The sequence below is a fragment of the Loxodonta africana genome, chromosome 1, assembly GCF_030014295.1.
Source record: "Loxodonta africana isolate mLoxAfr1 chromosome 1, mLoxAfr1.hap2, whole genome shotgun sequence".
NCBI lineage: Eukaryota > Metazoa > Chordata > Mammalia > Proboscidea > Elephantidae > Loxodonta > Loxodonta africana.
The window spans coordinates 56277626-56289940 of NC_087342.1; the positions used below are offsets into that span (position 1 = coordinate 56277626).

The 12315-nt window shown below is 43.4% G+C and overlaps 1 protein-coding gene across 1 annotated transcript in view; it reads right to left on the reverse strand.

Moving 5' to 3' along the window:
• RANBP9 (RAN binding protein 9) overlaps window positions 1-12092 on the reverse strand; it is a 127806-nt gene extending 115714 nt beyond the window's left edge. The window contains exon 1 of the mRNA XM_003416486.3: window positions 11470-12092. Within this exon, the coding sequence (XP_003416534.3) occupies window positions 11470-12049 (580 nt within the window). The 5' untranslated portion in view covers window positions 12050-12092. The remainder of the gene's footprint in view (window positions 1-11469) is intronic.
• Between the last annotated feature and the right edge of the window lie 223 nt (window positions 12093-12315).

Here is a 12315-nt window from a genome sequence, read left to right on the forward strand (position 1 = left end):
GCAACTGAGCACTTAAACCACTACAGACCCTAACGGAAGGGAAAAAAGCTTAGATTCCCACTTCTAGAAGTGCATTCTTATAGCGTAAATGGTACCTAGTGTTTGTAGCCACCATATAAAGCCACCTGGGAAAACTACAAGTGTAGTACAGATCAAAAGATATTTCCTCTTTGTTTGTATCAGTATGGACTCTCATGTATTTTATAATTTGAGTTATAATCTCACACTACTTAATTTTGTTGTTCCAACTGTTCCAGCGTAGGCCATTGGGAACTTTTTCAGTTGGCTGTGACCTTTTGACACCCCTCCATCAATGTGGGCTTTTCTGGGGTTTTTTCCTTTTTGTATGGGACAGCTCTACTCTGTCTGATAGGGTTGCTATGAGTCTGAACCAACTCCACGGCAGCAGGTTTCCTTACTTTCTTGCACTACGAGATGCTCTAGGCTCGACATGTTTACCTAATGCCTGTCATGGATTGATCTGTGTCCCCAAAACTATGCGTATCAATTTGGGTAGGCCGTGATTCTCAGTAGTGTGTGACTGTCCACCGTTCTGCTATCTGAGGTTATTTTTCTATGTGTTGTAAATCCTATCTCTATGATGTTAATGAGTTGGGATCAGCGGCAGTTATGTTAATGAGGCAGGATTCAATCTACAAGATTAGATTTGTGTCTTAAGCCAATCGCTTTTGAGATAGAGAAGCGTGCACAGAGACATGGGAACCTCATACCACCAAGAAAGTACAGCCAGGAACATGTGTCCTTTGGACCACGGGTCCCTGAACTGAGAAGCTCCTAGAGCAGGGGAAGATTGATGACAAGGACCTTCTTCCAGAGTCGACAGAGAGAAACCCTTCCCGTGGAGGTGACATCCTGAATTTGGACTCTTAGTCTCCTAGACCGTGAGAGAATAAACTTCCGTTTGTTGAAGCCACCCACTTGTGGTATTTCTGTTACAGCAGCATTAGATAACCAAGACAATGCCCCCGTTCCTTTCACTGGGTTATCTAATTGTCTAAACGATAATTAGAATCCGAGATCTGGGTACTAGATGCACTCATTGCTTCTAGGTCCTCTCATTGACAGAGCAAGAAAATATACGTGTGTATAGTAACCCACATACATACACATATCTATATTTCTACAGGAGTTCTTGAATGATGCAAACGGTTAACGTGCTTAGCTGCTAATGAAAAGGTTGGAGATGAATGTCCACCCAAAGGTACCTTGGAAGAGAGGCCTGGAAATCTAATTGCAAAACATCAGCCATTGAAAACCCTGTGGAGTACAGTTCTACTGACACGCCTGGGGTTACCATGAGTTGGAACAGACGACTAGATGGCAACTGGTTAGCACAGCCATCTAATTGGTTCTGTTTATATTTCTATATTAAGTTAAAACATCAGTTCATACTAGATATCTCCAACTCTAACACATTATCATATGGATCATGCTAGCCTCCTTCCTTTGCTTATCTGTTAAATCCCACTCCTAGAATGAGAAACCTGGCTCCCACACCTACCATCCATTTACTTGTTAAATGTGTAGCAGTATCAGAATTGTTAACTCATATCCCCATGGGATACAACTTTTATCACTTAGATAAAAGTGCAGTTTCTTTCACCTTTAGTTTTAGACTCCACTATTTCCAAAGTTACTTAGGTTAGCACCATTTTCCCCCATCACTTTCCATGAGGTTATTTCATACATTTAAAATAGATTTCTTTTGTCACATTCTGCATTCTATCCTGGAATTTTCCCCATCTCTTAATTTTTAAAATGTGCATACATTCAGGTTCACTCTTTGTGCTATAAAGCTGAATAGCTTTGACAAAGGCACAGTGTCAAGTATTCACAATTACAGTATCATACAGAATACTTTCACTCCCATAAAGAATCCCTTGTGCTTCATCTATTCAATCCACTCCTCCTTCCCAAAGCCCCTGGCAACCACTCATCTTTTTATTCTCTCTCTCGTTTTGCCTTTTCCAGAAGGTGATGTAATTGAAATCATACAGTTTGTAGTTTACAGATTGGCTTCTCTCACTTAGCAATACGCATTTAAGATTCATACATGTCTTTACATAGCATGATAGGTTATTTCTCTGTATTGCTAAATAACATTCCACTTTATGGATGTACCAGTTTATCCATTCACCTAGTGAAGGACATCTTGGTTGCTGCCAGTTTTTTGCAATTACAAATAAAGCTGCTATAAACATTCACACGCAGGTTACTGTGTGGACATAAGTTTTCAAATCAGCTGGGTAAACACCTAGGAGCCCAATTGTTGAATCATGTGATAAGGCTATGTTTAGCTTTGTAAGAAACTGCTAAGCTGTCTTCCAAAGTGGCTGTATGATTTTGAATTCCTGCTAGCAATGAACAACAGCTCCTGCTGCTCGGCATCCTCTCCAGCAATTAGCAATGTCAGTTTTTTTTTTTTTTTAACCATTCTAATAGGTGTGTAGGGGTGGCGGTGGTTCAGTGATAGAATTCTTGCCTTCCATGCAGGAGACCTGGGTTCAATTCTCAGCCAGCAGACCCAAGGGAAGCCATCTCCCATCTGTCAGTGAAGGCTTGTGGGTTGCTATGATGCTGAACAGGTTTCAGCAGAGTTTCCAGAATAAGACTAGGAAGAAAGGCCTGGCGATCTACATCCAAAAATTAGCTAATGAAAATCCTACAGGAGTCCCTCGGTGGTGCAAACGGTTAAGCGCTTGGTTACTAACCTAAAGATGGCTGTTAAGATCCACCCAGAGGCACCTCAGAAGAAAGCCTGACAATACTACTTCGGAAAGATCATAGCCAGTGAAAATCTATAGATCACAGTTCCGCTCTGAAACACATGAGTTCACTACGAGTCGTAATCAACTCAATAGCAATTGGTTTCAACAGTATTGTTTCTTCTTCTTTTTTTTTTTTTTTAATAGGTGAAAAAGGCTAAACCCTAAATCAGGTTTTTATTTTTAATTAAACAGCCTCCAAGCACTTATATTTCAAAGGAGGAAGGCCAAACCCCAGGGTTTAAGATGGCAAATGATCAGCAGTTATGGTATTAGGCACAAATGCCAATAACAATTTAATTGTGCTTGTATCTCATTAGGACATTTGTTTTTGAAGTGCTCTGGTTACAAAGTTCGCTAGGTTTTAAGTGGTCTGTTCCAATACTATTTTTCCCAGAAATCCTGTTACTTTTAGCGCACAATTGTGTGGGGTTTTTCCAGCAGCACATTCACGGCATTATAGCAGGAACACCTCTATCTTCCTCTAGGACACACCCATATAACCTCTCACCTTTCTGAAGACTTCTCTTCTACACTTCCTCTTCATCACTGGGACCTCCAATTCCCTGAATCCTTTGTTTCTTTCCTTCTTCATCCAGGATGGGATACATGAGTAATCACTTAAAGGCTCTCAGATACCCCTGACTTCCCTCATATCCTTATCCTTCCACAACATCCAACTGGCAAAACCACAGCCTTAAATCCACCTTTCCTACTCCTGTACTGGATGGTTAAGCTCTACTGAATAAAGTCCAGCAATCTCGACATCACTATGAACTAATGATGTCATCTGGGCTCTCCTAATGCTATCAACAAATTTCTCAGAAATCTTTATAGTCAGCTGGTTCCCCGTTCCCCTCAATGGTTAGTCCACATTCTCATCATTCACTGCAAGTCCTCTACACAAATTCAGTGAGCAAATTACCTAGCCTACTTTTTGAAGAAAATGGAAGCCAACAGACATGGTCATATTCAACTCCCTCCACTCTATTACAAATTGGTCTATAGCCAAACCAGTCTTCACTTCCTCCATCATCAGAGAAATACAACCTACTCCTAACCATCCTGAGCTCCTAAACCATTTTCTTCTCACCCTAGTCTATCAGCCTCTCAAGCTTATGTTTTCATTTCTCCCCTTCCTCTCCTTCCCCCCTCAGCGCACAGTCCAAAAAAACATATACACTTCCACAAACTGTATGCCTCTGCGCTATATAAATTATCATCAAAGATGTACTAGGTTAGTGGTAAGTATAGTGAACTTTTATTTTTAACTTTAAGGTAATAAAAACATGCACTCTTAATATCTATTTTACTTGTTAAAAACATGTATTAAATTTTGCATACATTTACTGAGACATCATACCTCGGACTAACATCAAACTCTCATTTAACTTATGTCACTCCAGCGAATCCCCAGGTAAGATGTAACTCCACTATCAGCCATTAAAACAGCAACAAAAAATCCTGCCTTAACCTCCATCCTCCTCTAAACCACTGCCGTCAAGCCGATTCCGACTCATCCTCCTTGAGGTACTGCCTAATCTCCTTCTTCATCAATGTATCTCAAGAGTAATCTATATTCACAAATCTTCCCTGCCTGGTCTCTTTCATGTACTCTTCAACCCAGTGAAATCTGGCTTTTGCCCATTTGCTCAATTCAAACTGTTCCTCCTAAGGTCACAATGATCTAAATCCAGTGGAAAAATTCCCGTGCCTATTTCACTAGACCTATCTGTTACATTTGACACTAAAGAGTACTTCCTCATTTTCTGATACTCCCCTGTTCAGCTTCTGTGACACCAATCCTCTTCACTGTCTGCACACCTCTTAACTATTCCTTCTAGGACTCCATCCAGTCTTTCAATGTTGGCATTGCTCAGAGCTCTGTCTTTGGCCCTCTGTTCTTCTCATTCCATACACTCTCTCTCATACATTCTTAATTTCAACTATCACTTAGAGGTAACTCCCAAATCAGCCATGATCTAGGCCTCTCTCCGAGGCTTCAGGTCAATTAAGGTACTGTCAAACCTTTCTGCAAGGAACTACCTCACATGCTGTCCCTGATAAAAGAAATGGAGCCCAGACTATTCTTGCTCTAGAAGGCTATTTTATATTTCATAACTACCCCTGCCCCCTACAGCTGGTTCAACACAGGTTAGCACCTGATCCAAAGGCTACAATGGACACCTTTGCCTTTCTAAAAAAAAAAAAAAAATTTCTAAGGGTGATGGCAATTAGTAGGCCAGTCTGATATCTCTCAGGAATCTGAAATAGGAAAGAAAGGATAAGCCAGTCTATAGAGAAAGGCCAAGAAAACAACCACAGCCAAGCAGAATGTAGCTGAGTCACTTAACAGTGCTGTTGTTAGGTGCCATCGAGTCACTTCCAACTCACAGTGGTCCTCTGCACAAGAGAACAAAACACTGCCTGGTCCTGCACCATCCTCACAACCATTGTTATGCTTGAGCCCATTGTTGCAGCCACAGTGTCAATCTATCTTTTGAAGGTCTTCCTGACCCTTTATCTTACCAAGCATGATGTCCTTCTCCAGGAACTGGCCCTTCCTGATACCATGTTCAAATTTTGTGAGATGAAGACTCACCATCCTTACTTCTAAGGAGCATTCTGGCTATACTTCCTCCAAGACAGATTTGTTCATTTTTCTGACAGTCTGTGGCATATTCGCTATTCTTCACCAACACCATAATTCAAATACATCAATTCTTCTTCAGTCTTCTGCAGGCATATGAGGCGATTAAAAACATCATGGCTTAGGTCAGGTGCTCCTTAGTCCTCAAAGTGACATCTTGGCTTTTTAACACTTTAAAAGGGTATTTTGCAGCAGATTTGGCCAATGCAATATGTCATTTGATTTCTTGACTGCTACTTCCATGGGCATTGATTGCAGATCCAAGTAAAATGAAATCTTTGTCAACTCCAATATTTTCTCCATTTATCATGATGCTGCTTATTGGTCCAGTTGTGAAGATTTTTGTTGACGTTGAGGTGTAGTCCATGCTGAAGGCTGTAGTCTTTGATCTGCATCAGTAAATGCTTCATGTCCTCTTCACCTTCAGCAAGCAAGGTTGTGTCACCTGCATATGGCAAGTTGTTAACGAGTCTTTCTCTAATTATGATAATGTGTTCTTCCTCATATAGTCCAGCTTCTTGGATAATGTGCTCAGCATACAGATTGAATAAGTATGGTAAAAGGATACTTGAACAGCAGGATAGAGTAAAAAGTCATGAACTCTAGCTGTTGAGACCACTTAAGAGCCACCTTAACTCCAGAAAACCTGTTCCTTTTTTTTCCATAGGGCTTAATTCTTTGGCTTCTCCTGGTTTCCATGAAGTCAGGTCACATGGCTGCTGTTCTTGTCAGTTGCATCAAGTCATTTCTATCTCATGGTGACCCTATGTGTACAGAGTGGAATTGCTCCATATGGTTTTCAAGGCTGTGACCTTTCGGAAGCAGATAGCCAGACCTGTCTTCCAAGGTGCCTTTGGGTAGGTCAAGCCACCAACCTTCTGGCTGGTACTGTAGCAATTAACCATTTGCGCTACCCAGGGACATAATACTTTATCTCCAATTATATCCTAATACTGACTTCCTGGCAATCATTATTTGATTCATGGTTCACTGCAGGAACCTAAAGAGCTAGAAAGCCAAGTGTCATTCTTCATTTCTCTCTCCACTATACTTCCTATCTAATCAGTATTACCTTTAAAATATACATGTCTGCTCTTCTCTCCCCCACCACTGACCAAGTTCAGGCCCTTATTTCTTACATAACCTACTGTAACAGCTTTCTAAATGAGTTTGCTATTCCCAGTCTTGCACTTGCATCAAATTTATCTTCAAATTATCTGTGTAATCCGATAAAAACTTAAATATGAGCATATCACTCTCTATTTAAAATCCTTTGATTACCTATCTCCTACAGAATAAGATCTAAGCTCAATAAAATATAATGACTCTCGCTGATCTTTTCCCCAGCTGCTCCTTGTCACATACTCTAAATGCCAAAAACCGAAAATTGTTTGTAGATCCTAATTTATGCAGAATTTCTCTTCTCCTTTATGCTTTTGCTCCTGCTCTTCCCTTCACTTGCAATGCCCAGGCCCGTGTTTTCTCCTATATCCTGCTCATCTTTTAAAACTGACCACTAGTCTCAACTCCTCCACGAACCCCACCTACTTCACCCTTTCCAGTGTTAGTGTGGGTTAGATGTTCCTCCTAGCTTCCACAGTACTCTTTTTAACATTTCCCTTACTACACTGTTGCATGTCATATGAGCAATCTGAAGTCAAAGACAGTGCCAGACCCTGGCACAAAGTAAACATTCACCAAAAGCTCTGAATAAAAGAAGCAATGAATGAATACTGAGCAAGACATGCAAGCAAAGTATCTGTCCGATAGCAAATGCTCAATAAACTATCATTATTGTTGCCTACTCTTCTGTAGGTATGATTATTATTAGATTCACTGGATTCTTGCAGTTATCAATTAGCATTTTCTAAAGCTAAATTTCCCAAAAGTACAGCAAAGGGGTCACTGGGAGAAGTTCAGTTTGGTTTTTAGATTCCTTGACTTAAGGAAAAATTTTATATCACTTTCATAATTCATAATACAGAATGTGTACCTGCACTGAAAGACAAGCAAATATTTGTTGAAATAACAAGTGCAAGATGTTAGATAAATAATTATACTTAAGAAGTGTTAAAGAACTAATGACTGTTGATACTGGGGGGAAGGGAGCTCACCAAAAACCAAACCCACCACTATCAAGTTGGTTGCAACTCACAGTCATCCGACAGGTCAGAGCAGAACTGCCCCCACAGGGCTTCCAAGACTGTAAATCCTCATGCAAGCAAGCTGCCACATCTTTCTCTCGCAGAGTGGCTGGTGGGTTTGAACTGCCAACCTTCTGGTTAGCAGTCAAGTGCTTTAACCACTGCACCACCAGGGATCCTTTATTTACAAAGTGTGAAAGGACTGATGAAGGAAACTCTGGTGGCACAGTGGTTAAGTGCTACGGCTGCTAACCAAAAGCTCAGCAGTTCGAATCCGCCAGGCGCTCCTTGGAAACTCTAAGGGGGCAGTTCCACTCTGTCCTATAGGGTTGCTATGCGTCGGAATTGACTTGATGGCACTGGGTTTTTGGTTTAAAGGACTAATGACCATTGATACTGGGGGGAAGGGAGTTAGGCATACCAAAAATCCAATCTATTTGGTTGGATCCTGTTAATCGTGCTTCAATTAAAAAATATACTTCACGATTTCATCACTTCCTATCATTCACAACTCTCACTTATCTTGTCTTTTCTTCTAAGCTGTTCTAATTTAGAATAATCAAGGCACTGGACTTTTCCATGGCATTAGTGTGTTCCAGTTACCTTTTTTCCCCAGGGAAAGCAGTTTTAATATCAAGTACTCTTTAAAAAGTTCTAAATGTAACCACTGGATTTTATCTATTTGAGATAATTAAACCTCATACAAGCTGAAATAGGCAACACAACACAGTAGAAAGAGCACTAAATTTGGAGCCAGTGAAAATTAGTTTCCAATCCTGGCTTACTTGTGACTGGGAAAATCTTCCAGGTGCTTCCATTTTATCTTATCTAAATTGAGAATTCCTCGATCTTGTCCAGATCCACTAACACTTTGTAAAGTATCCAAATGGTAGTAATAATTTAAAAAACATAAAAAAAAATCTGTAATTGAAACGCTTAGGCTAGTCAGACCCATTGGCATATTTATAACAATGTTTTAAGGTTGAATAAAGTTATCGTTCAGGTCACATTTGTACTTATTCAAAGCTGACAAGAAGTTTAAAAATAAGAGGGGCCATCCTAGGTGTTTTAATAGTTGGTGTGTGACTGCTAAACAAAAGGCCTTTTTAAATATGTTAACATATGACACACACGCCCTGTTACTGCTCTGCAATCCAATCCACTTTGTCTGCATGTCTGGCTTTGTTTAACATTAATTCCTTCAAATCACTTAAGCAACAATAATGCTTCCAAAAACAATAACTCCAATTTAGAAGAATAAGATCTTAAAAATAATTCGCTCAGGGAAAGAGAAACTAAGGAAAGTCCTTATATCATTCTGGAAAACAGCTATGATCAATCTTTTGACATTCTATAATATGCAAAAATGTTCTTTGAATAGTAGAAGCTTTTAATGTTAAAGGTGTCTCAAAATGCTTAGGTAAAATCAGATGCCACACAATGATACCCACTGCCCTCCAGTCCAGTCGATTCTAGCTCATAGCGACCCTACAGGCAGAGTAGAACTGCCTCAGAGTTTCCAAGGAGCACCTGGTGGATTCCAACTGCCGACCTCTTGGTTAGCTTCGGTAGCACTTAACCACTATGCCACCAGGGTTTCCAAAATTTTTTTTAGGTTAAAAAAAAATTCACTCTTCTATTATTTGACTTTGAAGTTTTATTACCTATGACACTTCCCCTTTGCTCCCTTCCTTTGCAACAGGGACAGAGTTGCCCAATACATTTGGTGTGTCCCACTCAGAAGGAAGACGCTCAGGAAAAACAAAACATACACACACACATTAAAATAGCAAGACAAGAGGAAGAGACAGTAGAAAGAGGGGAGGGTAAAAACAATGCCCGCGGGAGGGGAGAAACAAAGCGGGGAAAGAAGAGAGGGAAAGAAAAAGGGTGACAAACAGCAAAATCTGTGCTTCCGGAAAAAAATGGTTTACGTTTATAAAAGAGTGATGTGTACAAAAAGTGAATCTTGGCATTACACAACAGAAAGTAATAAAAACACCAAGAGGAAAAATAATTGAGACAGCAATGTCATAAATATTCCAAACTCCAACCAATTTCACGTAAGCATGCATTCTTCTCTGCTCTGAATCATCCATCTTGTATAAAAGGAGTCAGTAAAACTAATCAAGGCACGTTACAGTGTTAAATAAACTGTAATCCCAAATCTTAGATACCATGAAAGTCAGAGGTGGAAATTTCCTAAGCCACCATCCAGCTCTACCCACTCACCACTCAGATACCTAACCCTGCGTTGTGACATGCCTAGACTGCAGGACGCAGGAGAGCTCAGGATTATCCTGTCAGTATGATACAGGGTTCTTCTATATCATAGTGCCTCTGGTTTTATCATTATATCTAAAATGATAAAGTTCTGACAAGTCCAACAAAAGCCTTCTGGTAGCTAGATCAGAAGTAAACACTTCCTAACAGCACTGTTGACGCAAATTAAAAAAAAAAAAAAAAGCAAGCCTTCACACAGGTATTAACGAAGTGTCCTAACTAAAGAAAAAAGTTGATATTTTCAAGTTTTCAGTCCTTTAGATTAAGAAACGTAACACTTAGAATTTTAAGTACTTCTCTGAATCTATGGCAAGAATAAAAAGGAGTATTCACCACAGCCTAGTTTTGTGTGTGATTCTTTGCAGTCAAATCATAAGACAGATTTCTATTGCCATTCTCCTTTCTGATTAAACAGCAACTTATTTAGCAAGGTTCTTCTCAAATTTCAGCCCAGTACACTTTAAGAATTTAACCACAACGCTGTTTTTACCCTCTATATTCGGGTCACTAGGATCTGATTAAGACCCTCCTTTTGCAGCCAATCAAAATGAGGCTGCTTCGAATGTAAAAGCTCCTGCTCCAGGTTTGGGGCCTGAAAAACTGGATTTATTTCCAGACAGGCTGATCCATCAGATCGATATTTTTCCCCCAGACAAGTAAACTCGACGCATGCTATTAATTTGGGCTACATTTCAAAAATTGCCACAGCAACTTATAAATGTATGTACAACTGCTCCGCTTAAGCTTTGTTTTAATGTAAAGGAGGTGGGGGTGGGGGGAAGTACAAATCTAAAGAGTTTTTTTTAATCACAGGTGTAAAATATGAGTCAATTCTCCTTAAAATACTAAAAGATGTTAAAAAAAAAAAAAAAAACCGTTCCGTTCGATAAGACCTACTGTAATAACGACACATAAACACAGAACATTTCCAGTCAGGAGCGGTACTAGGTTTCCCCTATCCTAAAAACACGCGCACTCCTGTCGTTTCACCCCTCAGATCCCCCCAGTTGCTTTTACTAAGGCATAAAAAAAAAAATAGTAACGGCAAACTTGGGCCCCTTGTCCTTTTGTCCCCTTAGACAATCTCCGGCCTAATTTTGGACAAAATCCTCGGCTGATTACTCCTCCCCCTACATATCCCTGCTCTCCCTTAATTAGAAATCATACCTCCGTCGAGCCTCTGTCTCCCTCAGCCTAAGAGAACGCCTGACCCATCACCCGGAGAACAATATAACCCAGCTCCGAGCCCATGGATTCCCCCATCCCAGCCCTAAAATTTATCTCGAAGGGAAATCAGAAAGAGAGTTATGTCCCTTCATTCTGGATTCCCCCAAGGTGTTCTACTCTAGGCCCTAGGATTAGCAGCTCCATTATACCAGGACCAGTACAGACTCACCCTCCTGTCCCAAGAGTCTCGCCCCTTACCCTTGAACCCTCCACCGTGACCCCGGCGCCCACCCTCGGGGCTGCAGACGAGCGGCGAGTCACCTTGGAGGGCACCCAGCCCAGCGAAGGAGGGAGTCGGGGGCGGGCCTAGAGTCGGAAGCGGTGGCAGGACACGTCGGGTCAGTGCCCCCACTCCCACCCCAGGACACACGCCCAGTACCTTTGTAGTGCACCCGCAGGTTGTTCTGAGAGAGGCCGATGTAGCTAAACTTGTCCTTCGGGCTCCAGGACCGAGGCAGCGGCGTCTCCTGCTCGTTCACAGCCGGGTAGAGGCGCTTCAGCCGCCGCTGCAGCTCTTTCTCCTGCTCGTTGAGGGCCGAGTCCCCGTGCGGGAAGGGGGCCGCGGCGCTGCTGCCGGCAACCAGGGCTGGGGCCGGGCCACCTCCGGCCGGGCCAGAGCTCACGGCGAGGCCTGGGGGAGCCGGGGGCGCGCTGGCAGGGGCTGCCGCCGAGGCGGGGGGCGGGGGCGGCGGCGGCGGCGGCGGCGGGGCCGCGGTGGCCGGGGGCGGCGGCAGCGGCGGCGGGTGGAGGAGCAGGGCGGCCGCCGCGGCCCCCAAGCCGCCGCCGCCGCCCGCGCTTCCGCCGGCCGAGCTGGCAGGAGAAGAGCCGGCGCTGACGGCCGCGGGCGCCGGCACGACGACTCCGGAGACGGGGGCCACGGCTGCCGGGGGTGGCGGCGGCAGCTGCTGCTGTTGTTGCTGATGCTGCGGCGGCGGCGGCGGCGGCGGCTGCCCGGACATCCCGGCCGCGACTCAACCTGCGGCCACCTCCACTTCTCTCCTTCCTCCTCTGCTTCCCGGGGGCGCTGTCGCTGCGGCCGCCGGCACCAGGCGCCCAGTCCGCCCGCCCCGGAAGCAGGCGGTCGGGCCGCGCGCCGAGGGAGAGCGCGACGGTTGGGGGCTCGGGGACGGGGGCCAGGAGGAGAGCCCGGAGAGGTCCCGAGAGAACGCTGGCCGCAGCTGGGGCGCGCGGCCCCGGGACGAGACGGCGAGGGCGGCGCGGGAGC